The sequence below is a fragment of the Chiloscyllium plagiosum genome, chromosome 3, assembly GCF_004010195.1.
Source record: "Chiloscyllium plagiosum isolate BGI_BamShark_2017 chromosome 3, ASM401019v2, whole genome shotgun sequence".
Lineage (NCBI taxonomy): Eukaryota > Metazoa > Chordata > Chondrichthyes > Orectolobiformes > Hemiscylliidae > Chiloscyllium > Chiloscyllium plagiosum.
The window spans coordinates 15,372,311-15,397,509 of record NC_057712.1 but is presented as its reverse complement, the minus strand read 5'-3'; the positions used below and the strand labels follow the sequence as shown (position 1 = coordinate 15,397,509).

Here is a 25,199-nt window from a genome sequence, read left to right as displayed (position 1 = left end):
GCATGCGTGTGGACTTTATTTTTGTTACAATGCACACATTACTTTTAATAAGCTGTACGATGGGTGATGTTGGAGGGGGTGGGAGATTTACAGTATATACCTGGAACTCTTAAAACATCCACGGGACATATACTGCAACTGCATGACTATGGCAAGGAGGGGAGAGATCCAGCAGAAAGGAATGCTGTTGCCTGTGGCTTTCTTCCTGCTGCCTGCATTCCTCAGTGTATTGCGCAAGGTTGCCCTCAGCATTCACCTCCTCTATGAATAACTATGAATAAAGAGACGCAGCTGCTGGGGATCAGGTTGCGAGCCGGCTCACCCAACCCTCCGAAACCCTCCGCCGCTTCATTGAATACCAGAGTGGAAAGAAAGTAGTCCACCCATTCTCCTCTTCCCTCGGAGCCCCGACATTGCAAAATCAAAAGCACGGGAGGAGCAACCTTGCTTTGCATCAGCACCCTGGAAGTGCATGATCCCGTGCTGCGGTAAGAGCCGTGGTCCTGGAGAGGTTTGAAGCTCTACACACACACACACACAGGGCGCGGAGGGATATCACCTACTTTCCCAAGTAAAGGGGGACTAACCTGATCAGCAGCGGTGACGCAAGGACCTTGATTGACATGCCGGCTGGCCAATGGGCTGCGGGCTCCCGGATGATTGACAGCCTGGGGGATCCGGGAAGCGGGCCATTGACTTATCAGGGTTAGTGTAAGGCGCAGTGGACCGCAGTCAGCGATTGCATTGAATGGGAGTTAGTGGTGCTGTTGCTACTGCTGCCGCCGCCGCTGACATTACTCAGATTGCAGCCACGTAAGTAATAGACAGGCAGCGGAAAGGAAGAGGAAAAAGAAATCATGTCTTATGTCGGCTGTTGCTAAAAGGGATCGGCCCCGTTCTATCGGGCATCCCTTTATCTAGTGCAAAAAAAAATTTGCAGATATTTTTCTTTCCGGGACATTTTTGATTTGCAAAACAAAAAAAAATTCCAAAAACAAAGCAACGTTCTGCATCCCAAGGTCGTCATCTCCGCAACTGTGCAGTTGCAAAGGCATCTGGAGTTTATCAGTTTCATCGCTGTGCTTGGGGGCATTAAGACTGTTCGGTGGGAACACGATACCATTGATCTCTTTTGTCCTTGACTGTTATATTTTTAAAATTATATACGCACATCTCATAGGTGCTTGCCAATATTGGAAAGCACTCGCCAGCCAAAGACTTTTTTTTCTCTTTCTCTCTCATGAGTGCGTACGTGCAAAATAAATCTCCTTGAAAGTTGTACTTGGACGTTGCAAAGCAGATGACGAGAGGGTGAATGCCGTACTCTTGTTTGATGATAGTTTGAGGCGATTTTGTTTCAGCTGCAAAGAGAGAAAGACGGCTACAGAGGGAATTGGACGCCATCTAGAGTCGGAGGCTGAGGAACTGAGTGGGTTCCCCTGAGTCGATCGTCACCTGGTTGGCTTGTGTATGTAAGCCACTCTCTCTCTCAGTCATTCACTCGTTGCGGCGCATACCCTTCCGTAACCACAGGAACAAAACGCATTGTGAACTGGCGTTCCACTTTCCACTTCGACAAAAATCAGGGCTCTGATTGCATTGGGCTGCTCGCTCTCTAACAGCTGCATTTGTATGACCTACCCGAATCATCTATGCAAAAGACAAAAGCTGTAGCAATAAACACACAGTCTGCATTATTCCTACAAATGGTGCTCGTTTTAAAATAAAGAACTCATTTTACTGCTGCTGGAGGAACACGCAAAAAAAAGAGCTGGACCTACAAGTCTCGACCAAAGTGCAAAAGAGACGCTTCTACAGTTTGTGGAGTTCATTTTTAAATCCTTTTTAAACTACTGTCAACAAACGTGGACGCTTGTCAGTAAAACCCTTTTGTTTAACAGGACCACTATTTACAGCCACATGAACATACAGCGATCCAGTCCAATCAGCATTGTAAGGTATGGACGGTCGAGACATAAGAGTCATCACGAATATGAAGAATTGTCTTGTGTGAGGACTAGTGACTGCAGCCAAAGTTTCAGCCCGAACCTAGGCTCACCCAGCCCACCTGAAACTCCGAACTCTTCTCATTGCATTTCTCAAATCGGACAGTATCTATTGTTGGAGCCTTTAGAGGGTGACCACGTGCTTGGGGCAGTGCATTTGCATAGCGGCGAGGAGCTCGTTTGTAAGGTAAAAAAAATACACACACACACACCATTAGTTTAACCAGCGAAACAGCATTCGATTCAGAATCAATGACGTGTGCACACAGTGTAACATACAATACCCTAGAGGCAAATAAATTGGAAGTACAGTCTTTTGTTAACAAGACGTAAGAGTTTAAAACAACTTAAGGTATTGAATCCATTGAAGTTTAGTAAATTTCTAGAGCTTTATGAAGTTCATTCGGTAACTCCCTTTTAGAAGGGGATATTTACTGAAACTTTTAAGCTGCACCATAAGGATTAGAAACTAATGGGCCATTGTATTCGATTTTTATTTTAGCCAAGCATCTGTGGTTTAATGCAAGGCAGAGAATACATTGGGTCTCTTAAGTCTTAACCCATATTGCTGCTTATTGTAGTAGGAGGAAAAGATGTCGGATTTCACTCTTTTTGTTTCCACAGGTATTCGACGTTAGCCGATATCAAGAAACATTAGCAGCTTATTTTTATCTGTCTGCCCACGAAAGCATCAACCAGATAACAGAAATTTTGCTGGGGGAGCAGCGATCGTATGTTTTCTTTGAGAAGAGTCATGGGGATATGCATTCATTTGTACGCACTTGCAAAAGGCTCAGGGAGGACGAGGCAGCCAGACTGTTCCACCAGATAGCCTCTGCTGTAGCGCACTGCCATGACAATGGTGTGGTCCTGCGAGATCTCAAACTAAGGAAATTCGTATTTAAAGACGAGGAACGGTAGGTTTGGCAACCAGTCCATCAAATATAACATAAGAGGTTTTGACATAGTGATACAGGACTGCAATCATCTCTGGACGAAGTAACACTCTGCATTTTTCGTTTAAACTGCTACACTCCGGTGATCTGTTTTTGTCAATGACGTTATATGAACTGGTAAATAAGGTTGTTCCGCTGTTGGTTTCTGTTTAGATTGAGGCTTCGGGGTCTGAAGTCTCTCCCATTACCTAGTTTCTTACAACTTATTTATAAAGTTGACTCAAGCCTTTTTGTCCTCCGAGTGGGTCTCATTACATTTCAATCGAACGAGAGCAATTTGTTTATTTTTTTCCTCTGGGATGGTGTTGGGGGGGTGTGACGAGGTAAATAGGCAATAACGATATCGGACTATTTATTAGACCAGCTCCCCCTATGTGAAAGAAGACTGTAGTTTCATCTTTCTGCTCCCTGGCGTTTAGCGTTGTTGATCAGGTTAGGGGCCATCAGACGGTATTGACATGGAAGGGCTGCTGTGTTACAAGATTCTGTGTCCTTCCCACGCACTGAACCCGAGGTCACAACCTTGCAGAGTACAGTAACGGAAGGAGTCAGCTTTTGTAGCTTCACGGATTTGGTGCAAAAAAACGACCAACGTGCTGCTGACGTGCGAGTGAATTCGATTCTAGATTTGATTCCCGAAGCTGGGCTAAATATCCACTCACTTTGAAAAGAAAATAGTTTAATTGAACATATGTCCGCTGTTGTCCTTATTCCCGTTAATGTAAACAAAAGGCGACTTTAAGCAATCTGTGGCACAACAGAGTAAGGTACTACCTATATTTTGTTTTACTTAATTATTGTTATGGCCAAGTAGGGTTGTGAGTTAGCTGCAACTCCCATGAATTGTACAAATGTGGAGTCACTCGGTAGAGCGGTGGTTGGATTTGTTTGGGTGAGCTTGCTAAATATATTGCTGAAAATGAGTATCGGTGTAACTGCAGTGAATGCTAGTAAATGGGAAGAGCAGTGCACTTTAGCTGGGAAGGTCGCCGTGTATTGCAAATAAAGAGCGGAATGCCTCCATTGCACATTTCAGCACTTGCATGTGCACCGGTCCATGGATGCACAGTGCAAAATCACTCTCAATGCTAATTCCTCACAAAGCCGCAGAGATAGCCGCTTGTTTGCAATACACAGTGGAATCGTACTTTCGACGGATACGTCTTATGTTGCAATTTGCATGTTTTCTTTTCAAATTTGCCTCGATAAGATCGGTATGGGGATAATCTGGCTTGTGTGCAGTCTTAAAACCGCTCCTACACGTCGTGGTTCATCAGCTTACAGTCTGCAGCTCGCTGCTAAAGCGGACAGTGTGTGCAGCTGCTAACTCAAACTGCAGCGTTGTATTCAGCTCTTTGAGATGTGGGCTGGGTGAGGTGAGGCTTACCCTGGTGACAGGTTCCCCAACTCTATGGCGACAGAAGCGTGTTTCCGGCGGCTTGCTCTGTGGTCTCATTCACACAGCAATGGGAAGGCATTTACAAACACGTAGTTTCCTTTCTGCTACCTCGACAGCTGTTTAGCAACAATCTGAAGAGGTTTATTTTGCTTTTTGCTTTGCAAAAACAAAAAAAAAGGCATTGCCTTCTCCACATTTCCTATTGAAGGCTGCCTGAGCAGAAGCTGCAGATAGATTGTCGTTGACTTAATTTATAAATAAGGTAACACTAGTTTGCTCCCAGTATCATCAAACAAAGGTTCACGTTTTTAAAAAATGGAGTCCAGCTAATACAGAATTGAATCACACAATGAAAGCACTCTCACTGTGTTAGCAAAGGATCAAACACTCTTGTGCACATGGAAGACATTGTAGACTGGCAGGTGCTTCATACCCCTTGTCCACAGCCATCTGGGTCTGGACAAAATGAGGAAAACAGAAGAGCAGAGTGACTCAGACTGTGATTGTGGAAGGGGAAGTTGCCTCTTTATAGTTACTTTAACTGCTGCAGCCAATAAAGGTTTTGAGTCGAAAGCCATCCAACAGGTTTCGAAGTAATCGTGTTGTTAAACCAGAAAAGTTACAATGTAGCTTTTTAAAATATCCAAATTTGATAGCAAGCTACTTTTTTTAAAAGGTGCCTTTTTGGAAGGATGTTTTCATTTCATACTAATCTTTGTCATTGGTAAGTTGAAAATTCCTGTTTTAAAAAACTTGTCACCTAATATTGGAAAACCTAAATTTTGTTAATCTTCAACAACTCATACTCTCTACATTGAGAACATATTTACTACAAGTAACATATATGGCAGGCTAATATCAGCATAAGTGTTCTAGTATTTGCTGATACCTCACTTGAATGGGAAATTGGAATTGGTGGCAGTCCTTACTGTTCGCGGGCTCTATATTTGGGTTGGTTCAAAGGGGTGGTGTTCCTACATTTTAAGTATCACCCTGAGCTTCAGCTCTGATTCTGTTGTGAACTGATAATTTACTTTGTGTGCCACATATTAACTAATTATTTGCTTGCATAACAAATTAGTCATGCATTCACTTAATGCTTTGTGGGAGGTCACTTGAGACTTTAAATTAGCTTGTGGAATCTAGTGTTGGAAGTGAAATATGTATCGATGATACCATTGATGTAAAAAGTTTTCTTCCATTGGAATGAAAATTGCAGAAAAAGGTTTCAAATTACTTAACTCGGCAGGCACAGGAATTCTTGCACTAATTCTATATATTTAAATAAAAACACAAACAACAGTTATATGTAAAACTTAATTTCCCCAGCAGTGAAAATGTGAATCTGGATAATTGGCTCTCAGTTCAAAAATGTTCCTTGCTCTGGTCACAGTACAGTCCTTATTACTTTAGTAATTCACATATCCAAGGTTATATATTTCTGTAAGCTTGTATTAATTGTCCCATTATAATTGATTTTTTCTGTAATTTTTAAAGAGTGCCATGGGATAATCTTTACATAAGTTGGCTGACCAAAAGTTTCAGAATTCTTTTTGGAAAATCTAGCCACTGCATGTAACTGGTTAAAATGAGTGTGGAAATCTTTCTAAGCAGAGCATCGAGAAATGTTCCTGAATGAATGAAGTATTTATTTCTAGGGCTTCAGCAAACTTTATATCATGTATCTCATTATATGTAGCATCAATATCTAGAAAAAGTGTACTTCTTAATATTTTATGAATGAAGTATGGGATTAACAACAGTCACAGTGTGAACCAAAATATTCAAAATTATATCATGCAATATAGGTTGAGAATGGTGCTTTCTGAGCATTAAGTTGTGACTAATTGTAAATTAGTCTGTCACTAGGTATTTGATAAATATGTGGAAATAATGCCCTATTTGTTAATTCATTTAGGGTACCATGCACCTGGGACTACTTTGATTATTTGACACATCCTGAATTGTGTTGCCTGGCAACAACAGTGTAGATGATGCTGAATTTCTGGTAGCCAGGAACAAGTGGTTGTCTGGATGGTGTAGTGCCTATTCATGGTATGCTTAAGATATGACTCCCACCTACCTCTGCCTAGTCTTGGGATGGATAAGATGTGTCAGCAGCAGATGTCTCCAAATTCTGGCATACCTACTTAGCTGTAGGTGTCACCTTCCCTAGTTGCATTGCTGCAAGCTGAAGTCATGTTCTAGAAATTCAGTGTTAACCTTGAAATTAACAACAAAGGATAAATGTTGCGGGTATTAAAACCATTTTTCTAAATTACAATTCCTAATCCCTGCTGACTGCAACAGCTCTTTGACAGCTGGATTTCAAATAAACTTCCTACCATTTACTCCAAATATGTGTATGCTAATTATATATCTTCTTTTCTTAATTGCCCCATTAGCTGGTATGATTTGGTTTGTAGAATTTTCTGAGCTGCTTCAGCATGATAATTTAAGGATTCTTTGTATGTGCTGGAGGGGTGATGGGTGGCTCAGCCAACCACATTTTGAGAAGAAGTAATGGGCTTTAAGTACTTGAAAGTTTTGAGAGTAGATTTACTTCTTCAACAGTTAATGCATCATTTTGCACAATTTGTTTGTCTCCTGAATAGTTGTTCTATCTCTGTTACCAGGACTTCATTACTATTCTGTAAGTGACCAATTTCCTAACTTACGTTGTTCTCCTTCAACCTTTTGGGTGTGGTGACTCATTTTAATTTATGGTCTCTGGTGTTTTGGGACTTCGGTCACTTGAGCAAGGTGCTGTTTCTGCATGGGTTTAAATGATGGAGACAATGAGGGATATTGCAATAACCTTAATCCTGATTCCACATACACACTCTTTTCCCCAACAGTGAGCCCAATCTTGATCCCAGGCCTTTACTTTGTCCTCTTCCTCAACAGAAGATCTAGCTTGGTGATGTGAATTTCTGAGTTAATCTAGTGGAGACCAGAGTTTGGACTTCTGTCTATGAAAAGTTTTTGCATGTACATGTAGCTGTATTCCACATTTATGATCAGACCTCTGAAAGACTGAAGCTGTGATAAACACGTATAATTTTATAAAATAGCAACATTTTTAATGGTTAAAAATGTTTAACCTGAGGCAGAGTTCATTAAGACTTCCTCCCACTAGTCCAAGGCTGTGCAAGAGCTGAGTGTGCATGTAACCAGCGTACTAACTGAGCATTAATGCTATCCAAATGAAGTGTCGCAACAAGGACGAGACTGTGTTCAGATAACAAAATAAATTGCCACATTCCTCTCCAAGTTGTGCAATTGCAATTTTTATATTTATTGCGTTGTGGTGTTTTGAATTATTTGATTGAATAATGCTTTGTTTATTTGTAATACTCTTTGAACCTGCAGAGAGCTGTCATTGATGTGGGAGTCTGCCCCATTCAAAGTAGATTGCTGCTGTAATTTGCTCCCAAACAGCGTCTGTTTTGTTCATATACTCTGGTTCAACAAACAATTCCATTGTTAGAAATATTGCCTACAGTATAAATGCTATATTGTATTACTTTTTTTTAACTCTTCATTGCATTGTTGTTTTTAGTACGTTTCTCCCATTTCTTCTATACTTCACTGTTGATTTGTGTAAATTGGGCACATGAGAGTGACAACCAAATATGTCCACACTCTAATATCCTAGGAATTGATATGTCAAAGAGCTTATTCTGTGACAGCTGGTGCATTGAATTTCATCCATAATCTCATGCACAGTATCACTATGGAAACAAACTAAGATGGCAGTGCAAATTGCATGAAACATTACTTTGAATATTTAAATGCTATTCTTCAAAGGTTCTGAACAAATTTTGTGTTGGCTTAGCATACACCAGAGCAGACGTTGTGGAACTTTCATTTTTTAATAGAAGGTGAACTGATTTACTTTGATATGAACAACACAATATAATTATACCCTTTATTTTGAAATGGAGATCCAGGAACAAAAGTACCTGGATGTATTTTTGCAGAAATCAGTTAAAGATGGCAGGACAGACTGAGAGCTGTTGATAAAGCATATTGTATATTAGTTTTATCATTAGGGGCATGGTACAAAAGCAAAGAAGCTGTTAAATCAAGATAAATCAACATTTTGGCCTCAACTGGAGTTGTGGGCACCACATGTTAGAAAGGATATGAAGGCATTAGAGAGGTTGGAGAACAGATTCATGATAATAGTCTTCGGGATGAGGAATTTCAATTATGTTGGAAAAATCAACACTGAAGATCAGGTTGGCATGACAGCGACAGATGTATTCAAAATCACTGAGGGGTCTGAACAGAGTAAATAGGAAGAAACTGTTCCTGTCAGCAAAAGGAATCTCTGTTGAAATTGGGATGCTGGAAAAGCACAGCGGATCAGGCAGCATCCGAGAAGCTGGAGAATCAACGTTTCAGGCATAAGCCCTTCATCACCTGCTGTGCTTTTCCAGCACCCCACTCGACTCTGATCTCCAGCATCTGAAGTCCTCTCTTTTCCTGGCAGAAAGAATCAGTTTAAAGTGCAGTAATTGACAAAAATTGAGATATGACCCAAATCTCTTTTAATGAAGCAACTGAATGGGATCAGGAATGCACAACTTACTGCTAAAGTTATTTGAACTTTACACGGTTAAAGGGGCAAAATGCAGGAAGTATTGAATTATAAACTGAAGCATCAATATAATTCCATGAGTAAAAACATTGTCATATGCAAACATTGAAACTCTGGCATCCACTAGATTTAACTCAAATTCACATCACGAGTAGAGAAATTCACATCCTCAAGCTAGATTCTTGATTTGACTTTCTGGCTTTCAAGGAAAACCAGATACCAAGTTTTGTGCTTATTAACATTTGAGCTGGAGTTGTAATACATTGGGAGATTCTGTATTAATCCATTTAAAATAATGTTCTCTTGATTGCCTGCTTATTACATTTCTTCTTCAGTATGGGATTTTGTTAAAAGCTGTGCTTTGAAATAAGAGAGGCTGACCCGCAATGCCTGCCCATATAACTCTGCACAATTGTGTGGTGAATTGCCAGCACTGAAAAACATATTTGATCCATGTCCTCCTTTCTGTTCCTGAACCTGGATTTTGTGGTGGATGGCAAGAGGAAGTCTATGACCTATTTTCAAATTTGGAATTGGATGTATCGGGAGCCAGAAGAAATGTTATAGTCATTGAATTTCCATTTCATGGATTTTCTGGTTAAAAGTCCTGCTGTTAAGCCCATAGCTTTTAAAATGGAATGGAGAGATTTCATTTCTTGTTACTCTAATAATGAATGTTCCTTGCTCTTAAGACCAGTAGTATTGGTTTTTGATTCTTTCACTTATTATTCTAAACGCTGTGCATATCTAGTTGACTGTAAATTGGGTAATATCTAACAGTAGCTATGTTAATGTGAAATGCAGAAATGTCAAGTCTGCCATATTCAAGGTTTATATGTACACCCATTTGTTACACCATGTGAAAGTTCCAGCCAGATGTTAAAGTCATTTGTAATTTTTGGAATGCTTTGTTTCTTTGAATTTCAAGTCATTTGCTTGACAAGATGTGACGCTTTTCTTTTGTAGGACACAAGTGAAGTTGGAAAGTTTGGAGGATGCTTATATCTTGAATGGCGAAGTTGATGCACTCTCTGACAAACATGGATGTCCAGCGTATGTGAGCCCTGAGATCCTTAACACCAATGGCAGCTACTCTGGTAAGGCAGCTGATGTTTGGAGTCTTGGTGTAATGCTGTACACGATGCTGGTTGGACGGTATCCCTTTCATGATGTGGAACCAAGTTCACTCTTCAGCAAGATTCGACGTGGCCAGTTTAACATTCCAGAAACTCTTTCCCCACGGGCTAAATGCCTTATCCGTAGCATTTTGCGTCGTGAGCCTTTGGAAAGGCTGACATCCCGGGAAATCTTGGACCATCCCTGGTTTGCCTCTGATTTTGCAGCTTCTAGTTCCGGATATGGTGCTAATGAAAAAGAAGCAGCTGATCAGTTGGTACCTGATGTGAATATGGATGTTGACTTGGACCCCTTTTTCAACTGAGTTTGCTCACAGTTTGAGTGTTGTCGAGAAGATATTAACAGCTGGTACCCACCACGTGGAATCCTTCCAGAACTGATAAATGGTACCTCGAATCGACCTAGCTTGGAAGCAAAAATGGTGCAGATGTACAGTGACTTAAAATGACTGAGAAGAGTGGGATGTTTCAGGGTTGACATGTAGCACAACACATTGGGTGGTTCTGCTATCAAGTTAGATTGATTTGGGAGGAAAAGGCAGTGTAAAATGTTGCAGTTTCTCATCTCATGGAGCCACAGAGAGGGCTGAATACTGCACCCATGCATAATTGTGCAGTTCATCACTCATTTTATGATGGTTACAAATCACAAATAGAAACTTAATTAGCCTCGACACAATGTAACACATTGGCATCGCACTGTTAATTATTTTCCTTCTCTCATTATTCAGGGAACGTACAATCCTCCTATAAGAGTCTCCTAAATTTGTTTCTGATGTTTAAACATTTTATTCAATGTGTTTCATTAAAAAATAATTAGGTGCACACACACCGACATAAAATGCGGGTGCTAAAGGAAATGCTTGTGTTTATATGTAGCTACTTTCATTATCTTGTGTATTTTTTTTTCTTTCTGAATAAACTTAATATTGTCAGAAGCAGAGCATTTTTAGTGCTCTGTTCCCTAAGAGGGAATAACTCATCTGTTGTGTGTACAGTACTTCAGTGCAGATTGGCAGGAGCTATTGAAATGAAATGTCATGTAATTTCGCTGGAAGGGAAGTCCTTATTGGCAAACATTCAGGGTTTGAAATATATCTACTGGAACCATTGTATTAATGCAGAGAAAATGTGTATTACCCAATATTACCAATAGTACAATCTTTACTGATTTGGTAGTTTGTTTATTTTGGACTTCAGTATTCTAAAACAGTGTTAAGATGTATTTTGTATTTTACCTTTTTTGTTTTCACTGGTCATCGGTCCGATCTCTGTTGAAGCATGGTGCTGTAAATGGTATGGCAATTAAGTTGAACGATCATATCCCAGATTTCTTTTTAACCTAATCTTCTTGAAACCAATTAAATTATTCCTTTTTTTTTCTTTGAAAAGTGCCCGCATTCCTGCTGAAATGGTAACAGCTACATATATTGTCAGTGTTATAAATATGAAGTAGTAGCTCTTTGTTCTTGAAAGAAAGACTTTGTGAATACATTTAGCTACTTTTCAGCTGTGATCTGTTGCACTGTTTGCAATATTTGTGAGATTGTATATTTAATTAGACTACTTGCCTACCTGTTACAAACACAGGACTTCTTACACATGTAAGACTTAAAAGGAATAGTTGTGCAAATAATAAGCACTCTCAAATCAGTAATATTGCAATATAAATAAGCTTTGAGTTAGCACACAAGTGAATGACAAAATGGTTAGTTCTGTTTTATGGCAAAATGGTTAGTTCTGTTTAATGTTCTGTTTTATGGCTTAGTGCTATACAGGTTAATTCTAAAATGAAGGCCTGGAATATTCAGTCTGTTCCTGACAATGCAGGTTTCTAAAAAATAAAGTATACTTTTTGCATTAAAAGTAAATGGTCTGGAAAAATAACAGGAACAAATGGCAATTGTTCCTAATTTTTATTTCCTTCGTACTTTTGAAGGTTCTGCTTCCACCAGGCACCCTAGCCAGTGTCTGAAAATATTTATGGTGCCTGGACTGACTGACCACGAATATCTGCCATTATTTTGAATCTACTTGTTTTGTAGGCTCCTTTTTGTAATGAACCTGGTGCAGTTTGATTGCATGCATAAAGCATTAGTTGTTCATTTGCACAACTTCCTTTTGAATTAGTTGTGGAGGCATTAGGCATTTAGATTAAACTTGGTTGTATGGTTCAGCAAAGTAATTTGAATAATAGTTTAGTAATTGACTGGTTTTATTGCCCTTGATTAAATAAAGCATAAATATGACTTTTTAATGAGGAATTCTATTCAATGCAAGCACATTTTATGGATTCTATTTGTAAAATGATTGAACATAGACAAATCTGTGTACAGTATGTATCTCAAACCCTGAATAAGTTGTACTTTTTAATTTTAACTTGTCAAATTACTTTTTCTGCTTTCAAATTGCTATAGATTAGAAATTTCTTACCTTGCATACCTTTTTTTTCCTGTGTTGTCTCCAGTACCTTGATTGTTTGATTACTGCCTGTACCAGTTCTGTGAAATGGTCATGTTCTTGGGTAGGTATATGTGGACTCTGTAGTACGTATCTGTTAACTTGAATTTGTGCTTTTATAGTCTGTTGCATGTACGTACAGCTACTTGACCTATTTGGCTTATGGATGCTATTGCCTGCGTTTCAGGAGAGCTTGTATATGCCAATTCAGAACACAAAGAGGATGGTTAGTTAAAGTTCTCATGGGGTGGGTGGGGTAGGGATGTGGGGAAAGCTGCAGCTGATTTGCCAAGTTTTAATTTAAAATTTATCAAAAATCACGATTAAAAAAGGGAGTGAATTCATATTCACTCTGTGGATGGTGCTGTGTTGAGAGGGACTACTCGTCTTTTTGTTTCAGTGTAAAGTGGAAGGGGAACAGAGGAGACTGCATGGTGGGTTTTACTGCCTCTGGTGTTTGTATTGTATTTGGTTTGATGTTTTGTCCTGATCTTCTCCTTCAGTAAATAAATTGTGAATTGCACAACTAACTGCTGCTATTTTTTTCTAAACTATCATACACATGATTTTATTCTCTTGTGACTAAAATGTGGAACCAATTTGAATGATTCCAACTCTGTTTTTGGGAGGGTTGGGGTGAGATATTAAGACAATTGGGCATTAAATATTTATTTCTAAAGAAACAGTGGCATATTTGGGCAAAAGCAGCATGCATACGGCCATCCAATATTTGTGGTGTTACTTTGGGGACTTATAAAGAATTTCAATTTTTTTTAAACACTTGTTGATCTGTACTAGTTCATTCATGCAGAGGTTTGTGTCAGAATGCTGTGAGCAGACTGGCATGCTCCAGTGGTGACACAAAAACAGAAATTGCTCGAGGATCTCAGCAGGTCTGGCAGCATCTATAGAGAGAAAACAGTTAACGTTTTGAGTCCATTGGCACTACTTTAGAACTACAATAGTTTTTGTATTTCAGAAGTACTTGGTTGGTTGTAAATTGCTTTGGGATGTCCACTGGTTATGAAATACACCATTTAAGTGAGCCTTTGTAAATTTCAAGTAGACCCAGATCTTGCATTATACCAACTGTGTCAATGTTGTTTCTTTTACATTTTGTCTTATTCAACTGCTCCAAAACGGTGTTTCTCCAGTATGATCAAATGCTTGTATCTGTTACTCCTTTTGAAGGCACTTTTTAAGCTTAGCTATACAGGCTATGTATTATCCTAATATACTCTTTGCATAAAATGTATTTAAGATGTCTTCCTTATGAAATTTGTTTCTTTTTGAATTCTGAAACTTAGCACTCCTGGTCAAACAAGCATCAGCACCTGTTTGTTGCTGGGAGGTGGAGTACTTTTTAACGGTCTCAAAATATAAAATATCCACAGTTTTGTTCCTCCATTGTGACTTTTGATGAGAATCAACCCTGATGGAAGTAGTACATTCAGACTATTTGAAAACCGTTGAATGCCCATGTTAATATCTGTGTCATAAGGTTGTGAAAGATCAAGGTATATGAATCGTTATCAATCCGGTGGGATATAGTTTGTCTATGTAGGTCAGAAGTCACATGACACTAGGTTGTAGTCCAATGACTATTTCAGTGCTCCGAAAGCTTGCGATTTCAAATAAATTTGTTCGACTATAATCTGGTGTCATGTGACTTTTGCACTTGTCCACTCCAATCCAACACTGGCACTTCCACATTATGTGAACATAGGATTTTTAATTTATCAATTTCCTAATTTTGGCATTAGAAAATCTCCATGTGAACCCCATAATTTCCACTTTTAATGAACTGAATGTATCCAAATCATTATCTGATGCTTGGTTGCTTTTAAGGCAAAGGAGGTGGGAGGTCGTGGGAATCCACACTGTCATCTCACCAGTCCGACCTGGTTCTGGAATGTTGCTGCAGGAATGAGTATTACTTGATACCCCCCCCCCCCCCACTGTATTGCTTTGCCCTGTTTTCACCACCAGCTGCTGGAAAACTGATTTACATCACTGGTCACAAGGGCGTCTGTGTGACTTTGGTGCATTTTAGGAAAATTCTTTCCTGGTGCTGAAAGTAGGAAATAAAATTTAAGGCACAGCCACTGTGTACAAAGGAACCTCAATTATCCGAAAGAGACAGATGGGGAGTATTTTGTTTGGATAATCGAATGTTCAGATCATTGAATGTGGGATAACACAGTTTAGCCAAACATCGGGACCTTGTGATCTTGTTCGGATAATTTGAAATTCAGAAAATCGAATGCTAGACAATCAATGTTCCTCTGTATTTAAAGTTGAAGAAATGTAGTACTGAAGTTATGATTTGGAGGTGCTGGTGTTGGACTGGGGTGGACAAAGTTAAAAATCATACAACACCAGGTTATAGTCCAACAGGTTTATTTGGAAGCACTAGCTTTCGGAGCGCTGCTCCTTCATCAAGTGGTTGTGGAGTATATCCGCTCCGAAAGCTAGTGTGCTTCCAAATAAACCTGTTGGACTATAATCTGGTGTTGTGTGATTTTTAACTTAGCACTGAAGTTCGCCTTAACTGAACCTACCGGCAGTATTATATGATTCTAAAAGAAATTGCTAGACATGTTGTTTATGTGAGATGGCAATCCAGTGATCTCTCTGCTTATTTAAAAACAAAATTTGTTTTTTAGAGTTCCAAAACTTATTTTTAAAGTGCATTAGTGAGTGGTGTGTAGCTCTTTCAGCTTAACAAACACATGCTGATGTAGGTAGGTCTTTGTACCTTTTTTTTGGGTTTTCACACTAACCATTTTTAACTTCATTGTCATCAGTATTCAGACTAGGAATCTATGCATTCCAGATCATGGAACCTTTAATTCAACAATATATATTTTGTTCAAAAACAGCAAGACCTCCAAATTAAACACACCCATTGCAGCATGTGTGCCTTTTGTGAAGATGAGCAGAAATTTCGCTTTATAGATGATGTACAGCCTCTGAGTAATGTTTGGCTTAGTAGCATGCACGACTGTGGTTTACACAGCATGTGTATTTCTTTACAAAATACTGTGCAGTCTGTGTACTACCAGCCTGAACTAAATGTGATAGGAGAAAGAGAGGACTGCAGATGCTAGAGATCAGAGTCAAGACTGTGGTGCTGGAAAAGCACAGCCGCTCAGGCAGCATCCAAGGAGCAGGAGAATCGACATTTCAGGTATAAGCCCTTCATCAGGAGGGCCGCACTCTGAACGGAATGTGATGGGAAGGATTAGCCTAACAAACCGATAGGGTGGTAACCACTAGCATTGAGGGCAGTTGCCTCTCCAGCTTGTATCATGTTTCTCAGTGTGACATTAAATAACTAAATTGGCTTTCAGTTCTCTCAATGATCAGTGATGTTTGAGATCATAGATAGCTACTGTCCCTTGCCAAGTAAATTGATGACATAGCTACATTAACTCTCAATCAGTGACTGGTTTGCTGGAAGGTAATGCCATGCATGTTGAACCTCTGCATCTTTGAAATTGCTTTTTGATACATTTTGAGCTGGGATATTCCAGGCAAAAATCCAATTTGGCATATGGACCAGTGTTATTTTAAATGTTGGACGGTCTCACGCTTACAACAGTGTTTCGTATATCCCCTTGTCAAAGGGAAGGGCTTTGAAAATACCGAGGAGTCATGCATTGGTTTTTCAGATTCTGGCAGTCTCAAATTTCCCAGCTGAGTTCGGTATTGGGCATCAGTTCTTTTTGTGATGAACAAAGGGACTGATGTAATTTTGTTCTCTCCCAATGAACAATAGCAGGGCACTTATTAACCTAGTTCAGTAATTGATGAACAGTGCACATCGTCACTGTTGCTATAGGAATATAAATTTCAATCAGCAACGAAGAAAATGAAATGAAGGTTCAGAAGCTGCTTGTCAGCCAAAGAACCAACTTCCTTCCACCCCCCCTCTGGTGATCTTTCCCCACACCCTGGTATTCACACTCTTCTCCCTCCCAGCAGACACAAGAATGTGCTCTTGCATCTGTTTGCCTCATCTGGTTAACTTAATTAAGTCATTCCTGAGATGTGGGCACTGCTGCCACATTTATTGCCTGTTCCCCTGTTCTCCTTAAGAAGGTGGTGAGCTGCCTTGAACCTCTGCGGTCCATTCAGCACAGGCTGACCCACAATGCCATTCGTGAGGGAGTTTCAAGAGTTTGATCCAGTGACACTTAAAGAATGGAATTGGTCAAGCATATAACTGAATTAACCAATTCTTTGTGTCACCATTCTCAACTTAATTCTTTTTCATTTCCACATGGGTATTCATTCTGAATTCTGAGGAGTACTGAACTCTCCCTTTTTACCCATATCTTTTGATTCCTCCAGAGTTTAAATGTCTACTTTCTCAGTCTTGACTTGTGTGACCATCTATAGCCCAAAAGTGGTGAATTCCAAAGGTTTGCAGCCGTCTGAGTGAAGACATTTCTCTGTCACCATTATGAACCCTAGTTTTAGCCTGCCCAGCCAGGCCAAATAATGTTACAGCGTCTACCTTGACAAGCCTCTTCAAACTCTTCCACATTATCAATGATGTCACCTCATCCTCTTAAATCGCAGAATATATGCATTTATTCCCCTAGGACTGTCCTCTGATCCAAAAAATCAATTTAGAGAATTTTGCTTTTATAATCCTTCAAAGGCAAGTATATTCTTTCTGTGGTACCAAACAAAATTCCACAACGTGCACAGATGTGATCATCTCAAAACTCGATATAGTTGCAGCATACTCATACTTCAACCACCTTGCAATACAGGCTAATGTCATTTTCCTTTAACTATTGTTTACTATATCTGCATGTCAACTTTGATTTGAGCTTGAAGGCATGGAAGTCCTTCTGAATGCAAACATCTACTTCTCCCTCACCGTTTAGAATTGTTCTACTTTTTCAATTCCAGCTATCCATTGTAGTAATCACATTGTAATGTAATCTAAAATCACATTCCGACACATACACTATCTGCCATTTTCTTTCCCACTTGATTGATTTGCCTGCATTTCTTTGTATCTCTCTTGTCTTCATGTTATCACAGTACCTCGACATGTTTTGTAGACCACTATTTGAGTTTCCTTTTTGAAATGCAAGTGAGGCCCTTTAGTTCTTTTGTATGATGCTCAAAACTGAAGGCATTCCAAGTGTAATCTAATTGGTTAATTGTTGGGCCTTAGCATAACCTCTTAAAATTGTTGAGAGTCTGTTATTTTTAATGTTGTTCTCTGCCATGATGAACAAACACAGTTTAGATTAGATTTGATTCAGTATAGTATGGAAACAGGCCATTCAGCCCAACTCATCCATACTGACCCTCCAAAGAGTAATCCACCCAGACTCATTCTCCTGCATTTACCCCTGACTAATGCACCTAACACTATGAGCAATTTAGCATGGTCAATTCACCTGACCTGCACATCTTTGAATTATGGGAGGAAACCCACGCAGATATGGGGAGAATGTGCAAACTCTATACATCACCTGATGCTGTGAGGCAGCTGTGCTAATCACTGAGCCACCGTGCTACCCCAAACTTGGTTTACTTAGTGCATTTGTCCTTTTGTTTGAGGCATTGAAGAGAAATTTGTAAAGTATGAATGCAGTTATTTATTAATTTTGTGCAGGTTGCAAATTATTAGTTCTGGTTTTCCTTTTTAAATCGGTTTGGCTTTTGCTCAAGTTATTGCTACATATGTCCTCTTGCATCCTCCATCATTAGATTCAACTATTTTATCTGCTATTAATGTCAAGCTAATGGGTCTATAAATTATCTAGGACGAATTTAAATATAAAAGGATGATATTTATTTCTTCTAGTTCTGTAGAACTTCATAAATATTAAAAATATCCATAGCGTGTGTATTCCCATACTTTGTCCAACAGTGGTATGGGATAAATGTCATCAGATCAAGAGAATTTTTTTTAAAGTTAAATCTGCCATGGACTTCAGTGTTTTAAAGCATGGAAGGTTATATCTAAAATTGTTTCACTATTTGGCTACATCATGCCTGATCTGTATCTTGGCTCAGTCCACCTGCTGCATGTTTGGAGTATTGTGCGCAGTTTTGGGCCCCATATTCTCAGGAAGACTACTGACCCTGGAGCTTGTTCAGAGGAGATTCATAAGACTGGTCCCAGGAATGAAAGGCTTAACATATGAGGAATGTTTGCGGACTCAATGGAGGGATCAAATTGAAGCATACAAAATATTGAATGGCCTGGACAGATTATATGTTGGGAAGATGTTTCCAGTGTTAGGAGACACTAGGATCAGATGGCACAGCCTTAGAGTAAAGGGAATATCTTTTAGAACAAAAATACTGAGAAACTTCTGCCAGAGAGTGGTAAATCTATGGAATTCATTGCCACTGAAGGCTGTGGAGGCCAGGTCATTGGGTATAATTAAGACTAAGATAGATAGGTTCTTGATTGTCAAGGGAATCAAGGGTTACAGGGAGAAAGCGGGAAACTTATTAGATTACTTACAGTTGGAAACAAGCCTTTCGGCCCAATATGTCCACACTGACCCTCTGAAGAGCAACTCACCCAGACGTGTTCCCCTACATTTACCCCTTCTCCTAACACTACGGGCAATTTAGCATGGCCAATTCAACTAACCTGCACTTTTTTTTGGACTGTGGGAGGAAACCGGAGCACCCGGAGGAAACCCACGTAGACACTGGGAGAATGTGCAAACTCCACGCCGACAGCTGCCTGAGGTGTGAATTGAACCCGGGACACTGGCGCTGTGAAGCAGCAATGCAAATCACTGTGCCACTGTGACGTGCCCGTGATTGAATGAGAGCAAACTTGATGGGGTGAATGGCCTAATTTCTGCTCCTATGGTCTTATGCTTTGGTTCCATAACCCTAAATATAGTTGCTGAGAAAAATTGATATAAATCTCTAAATTTTCAGATGACCTAGTTACAGTGGCTATTGGGAAGAGAGGGAGGCATGGTTGGAGGAGAGGCTGAGGAAAGAGTTCTAGATTTCTGTCTTTGAAGAATTGTCCTCTGACACTGCTTCTGAATAGTTTAGCTCCTGTTCCAATATTATATCCACTTCTAGGATCCATACGAGTATCATTTGATAGGGCTAAGAGTAACAACAACTTTACAAAGTAAAAGATCTCAGAAATCACCAGTCTTCAATATTGGACTTCAGGTTTCAGTTCAAATGGGCTAAAGTGAGGACTGCAGATGGTGGAGATTGGAATTGAGAGTGTGGTGCTGGAAAAGCACAACAGGTCAGGCAGCATCCAAGGAGCAGAAAAATCTACATTTTGGGCAAAAGCCCTTCAGTTGATGTCAGTTCAAATGGGTCCACTGCGTTTTGAGCACTGCAATATTTCCTATAAGGGTGTACTTCACGAGACAATCCAGATATGTTTATCTAAATACACATGCTGGCCTACTGGAGTGGTAAACTGGACAGTGCAAGACTTATCAAACAGAATTTGGATCAACTGGGACAAGTTTATTGGGACTAATCTTTTCCGACATAAGGATCAAAACAAGACATTTGACTCTGGAATGGAGTGTTGTACCACTAACGTGTCAAAACTTATGGGTATCACTGCCAACTTGTCAAAACAAGCTTGATTTGTCATTTGAATAGAAATTTTTGATTTTACTTGGGCTAGTCAAATTCCTTTTATCTATATATAAAGATGTGTTTTTTTTCTCTCAAAAACTTTGTGTTTATACGGAACACCTTAAAATAAAATGTTGCAAATTATTTAAAGAACATTTTTCATGAAAAAGGATGCTAAGCCATAGATGGTATTGGATGATTTGACAAAAACCTGGCCAAAGGAGTAGGCTCTTAACTGATTTCTTGGAGAGGAAAGGAGAGGTTTTGGAGGGGATGGTAGTATTGTAAAACCTGGAGCCCAGGTAGCTGAAAGTATCACCCCAAGTGGTGGAGCAACTAAAATTGAGGGGGGATGCTCAAGAGGTCAGAATTAGTTATGTGCAAATATTGCAGATGGTTGAGGCACTGAAGGAAATTAAAGAGAGGGAGATGCGCGGTCATAGAAGGATTTGAAAATGAGAATGAGAATTTACCAGGCTTTAACCTTGTCAAAGCTTGCTGTTGGCATAAATGTGCATTGATCCAGACCACATGCTTATTATACCCGTTGAGGAGAAAGCATATTTACTATAAGATAATGGTTTGTTTACACGGCTTGCTTTGGATACATTAGTTGCTAGGGTGTGAGTTTTAAAGTGAGCTTATGCTGTTTTTGGTTATGATGAGATCTGACCACACTCTTCAACCTCAAAATATAAGCTCACTGTCAGTAACACTGGCTTTGTTTTAGTTTTAATGTTAGATTTTCTAATTAATGTTAATGTCAGACAATACAATGTCAAATGACAATATAAATCTTCAGTATTTAGGTTGAGATTAACTAGAATGAAATGCAAGAAATAGTGTCAGTGAACTATTTAGTACAGCTTTCCTTTTAGGGAGTATGACTGATTCCTATCATGCACATTTTCTGTGCCCTTGCATCAGCTCAGATTTCCTGTCATGTGCAATATGTATGTGTTCTGTGGCTCTGTAGCCATTGTAAATAAACAAATGCTACCGTTGCTCCTATATCTTGACCAAGCACTTGCTGTTTACCACATGTTTTCCTCCATTTCTATTTTTGTATTTCTTGTTTATACAATATAAAAAATATGGTTTCCACATTCCATGGTTTTCACTGTTGCAGACTTCTCAAAGTCTAAAGTTGTACATATTTAAAGAAAACGAGCAGCAAGAACAAGTTGCCAAAATGTAATTATTGAATGCTTATTAGTAATGAAATCTAATAAAGTGGAGCAACATTCAGTGCACTGCAAAATAACCTCTCCAAAGAACTGAGGAGATCTCATCTCAAACAAAGCCTCTCAATTCTGCACAATTACAATGTTTTTGTCTCTTAGATAATTGGAATATTTTACTGAATATGGAATCATGAATAAATTTTTGTCCTGCAATTCTTCATTTCCATTAAAGGGGCTGGAACAGTGCCTGTAATTGTTTCTCCCTATCTCCGTTTGATTGGGTTCCACTTTTTAGGATGGAAAAGTCAGTCTGAAAATCTTGACTTTGCAGTTGTCTGGACTGCTCATGTCCTGAGCCAAATAAGCATATTGCAAAGTTAAAAGATTACTTGGAGTTTGAAATCATTCACTCTGCTAAAATCTTAAAATGTGAATTCCATTCTTGATGTAGTGAGTTAGTGATAATGATCACTTTATATAAGATCTGATGCTATTACTTTGCCGCCTTCTTGTGGTTTATCTGTAGACTTCATGCAGACTGTTACTTGCCGTGCCAAAATTGAACTGCCGAACAGAAGACGTGTGTCAATAATAGTCACCTTATTAACAATCATGTTGTGTTCAGTTCCTCTACCGGGTACGCCATTTTGAATTCTGATAACTGAAGTTCACTGTCTGGTCATTGCTTTTTATGTGGGCAGAAGCAAATGCAGAGCAACAAGTCTCGAATTTTTGTGAAGTGGATCAAGTTGGTGCTTTAGCAGCTCAGGAACACCTGTACTCTGGCTACAATGTCTGAATTTGCCTGTCTCTTTATTGACACAGGCAAAACTTGCCCAGGGAGCTTACTTGAAGAGTAGGAAACCAAGTGTTGTAGCAGATCTTGAAGGTGGGCTAAAACAAGGAATTTGTGGTGACGGAAAAATAGCCTGTTAATTCATAATGTTAATATGAACAAATATGCTCCTTTTTGCTGTATAGTTCCACTGTTGAAACATACCAAAGAAAGGTGCGTTTAATTGGTACCGAAAGATAAACTCTGGTAATAAGTTGCAAGATAAGCTGCTGACCAACCACTGTAGTCATTCAATATCTGATAGGCTACATAAGAACAATCACCAATGGCACAGATCATCTGAGTTATACTGACGTTGCTTACATTGTCCTTTGGAGAAGCTCTTGTATTTTTGAAAGTGAAGGATATGCCTTGGGGACATTAAACTAATGCTGAGGCATGCAGGGTGCTGTGATGCACTGCTGTTGGTGGGTTTTTCAAAGGTTCTTGAAGGCTGGTGACCTTGAACAGTTGTGCACCATGTTACATGAGTATTTTGAAATGCTGCACATTTAATTTATTGTGTACTGGTCTTAGCCCCTTACTAAAACTGTTGTTTTAATAAACATAGGCTTTTGTTGCAGGTTTCTGTCTGTGTGTTTATGCTAAATAAGGCATGTGAGCCCATCTTTCTACTTCACTCCAATTAAGAAAAATAAAATGGCAGAACTGATCCAGGTCAGCCATCATAATGTAAGAAACTAATTTCTTTTTTTCTTTAAAAAAAAGCTGATTTAATGCTTTGGATTTTACTATCAGGACCATTTTAACTATTTTTGTTAATGGATACAGCAAGCTATTGGATTTCAGTTTAAAAGAGCACTCACTGTTTCCATTTTTTAGTTTTAGTTTTACTTGTAACTTCAGCCTTCTTTGGTTTTAGGTAAAGGGACTCCTTTTAGAATTTTTTTTGTTTCTCCAAAGAAGCTGAATTTTAAACAAACAGTTCTGCCAGTGCCCTAACTATGTGGCTGCCTGTACTCCGAAACCGCTGAGCTTCTGAGTGCTTTGATATCCAAAGCTGTTTTACACTGGTCTTCAATTTGTGTTCTAAATGCCTAACTTTGGTGGTGTTTTTGTGTAGATGGCCACCACCTCTGTTGGTTTGCCTCCAGAGTAGTTGACCTGAGGCAGCAGAACTGTTATTAAGTTAATAGGTTAAAACAGAGCAGCAGGCTGTCACTAGTATACCATGCTTTAGGCAGTTTCCAGCCAGGTAGAATATGAGATGCTTGGACCCTCAGCATGTAACCTCACGATATAATCACTGCATTACAGCATGTCTTTTCGAAGCTTACTAACACATGGACTATGAGAGACAACACAACAGAGAAGGCCATCAAACATTGTGGTGGGGGGAGCGGACAGTGTGCTGACAAATAGAGAGGGGAAGAAGAGGGAAAGTTACAAAAGGAGCAGCAGTTGCCCACAAACATTTTTCCCAGCTGTGTTTTACAAAGTACTGACTGTGACTACACAATGCAAAAAGTAGGGGCCACCGATCTGTTGACACATATTAGTGCTCAGTGAAAACACACTTAACTAATGTAATCCAAATATGAAGGGAAGAAAACTTGAGTGGTTGAGCAATAGGTCAAGTTGTCTGCACAGAAGAGAGAAAGTAACTGTACAGTTGTGGCAAATGTGATCATCAGTTCCCAACTGTGTCTTGTCAGTTATTTGCCCATGATGATGATGATGATTGATGATGATGCCGAATGATGTCAGTGGTGGTTCGGGTGGGGTTTCCAGTGCATGCATTGTGCAATATAATTGGAGGCCCATTCATATGCAAGTTAAGGACCGGTAATTAAACTATTTTGTAGGCTGCACATTTTGTAATGTTGTCAGACTGTTACATAGATGATGCACAGCAATCATTTCCATTCATTTAGTAATGAGCACAAAGTAACAAAAAAAAAGACATCCCTTTCACACAGCAGAATCAGGAGGGATGAAAATATCACCCTCCCCACTCTATTATCCCTACTCCCTATCTTCTATTAGCTTGCCAATCCTCTATTAATGTTAATAATGTATAACTGTAGTGTATAATCAGATTGATAAATTCTTGATCCCTCAATGAATTAAAGGCTATGGGGAGAGTGTGGGTAAGTGGAGTTGAAATGCCCATCAACCATGACTGAATGACGGAGTGAACTCGATGGGCCGCGTGGCCTTACTACCACTCCTATGTCTTATGGTCTTATAACAGCCCAACACAAGATGGGTTCTTAAGAAGTAGCCCAACTTGTGATAACTTTTCAAGTGCCTTCTGGAAACCCAGCTAGATTACATCCACTAATTCCCCTTAATAGATTCAGTTTGTTACCTGAAAGATATCTAATACTTTTCTTCGGATATGATTTCCCCTTTATGAAGTCATGCTGAGTCTGACCATATATATTCCTAAATGCTGTCTTTGTAACAGATACCAACATTTCCCCAACTGGTCTTTGGCTAGCTTTTGTTTTGTTGTCTCCTTCCATTTTTGAATAGAGGTGTTACATTGGCAATTTTTCAATCATCTGGTACTTATCCAGATTCTAAGGATTCTTGGAAGATCAGTACCAGTATCTCTGTAGCTACTCACTTTAATAATCCAGCACCCATCCCATCAGGTCCAGGGACTTGCCATGTTTAGCTCCATTATTTTTCCTAGTTTTTTTAAAATCTTGTGTTAGTTATTGTATTTATTGCCTCTTGATTATTTAATAATTTTGGAAGACTTTAGTGTCTTCCACTGCAAAGGCTGATCAAAGTATTTATTCAACTCCTCTGCTATTTCCTGTCTCCTAATAATTTGCCCAACCTCATTCTCTACATGGTCTATGTTCACTTTGGACTCTCCACTTATCTATTTAAAGAAATTCTTGTCATTCATCTTGACATGACATGCAGTTATTCACAATATTTTATTTTCTTCCTCTTTATGTATTGGTTCATCTCTTTTTTTGGGAGATCTATCCGTGTTCTCTGGCTTATAACTAATCTTTACTGCAT

General features: G+C 39.3%; 1 protein-coding gene across 1 annotated transcript; it reads left to right on the top strand.

Moving 5' to 3' along the window:
- Positions 1-570: 570 nt before the first annotated feature.
- On the top strand, positions 571-13,093 carry trib2 (tribbles pseudokinase 2). The gene is made up of 3 exons (XM_043677598.1): positions 571-2,193; positions 2,631-2,923; positions 9,934-13,093. Exons 1-3 carry the CDS (start codon positions 1,921-1,923, stop codon positions 10,406-10,408), a joined length of 1,041 nt encoding a protein of 346 aa, XP_043533533.1. The 5' UTR covers positions 571-1,920; the 3' UTR covers positions 10,409-13,093.
- Positions 13,094-25,199: the final 12,106 nt, after the last annotated feature.

Bases quoted from the DNA above. Each gene is read 5' to 3' on its own strand.
- trib2 (XM_043677598.1), top strand. From the start codon at position 1,921: ATGAACATACAGCGATCCAGTCCAATCAGCATTGTAAGGTATGGACGG. The intron at 2,194-2,630 runs GTAAAAAAAATA...TTGTTTCCACAG, and splicing joins GCGAGGAGCTCGTTTGTAAG to GTATTCGACGTTAGCCGATA. The intron at 2,924-9,933 runs GTAGGTTTGGCA...TTTCTTTTGTAG, and splicing joins GTATTTAAAGACGAGGAACG to GACACAAGTGAAGTTGGAAA.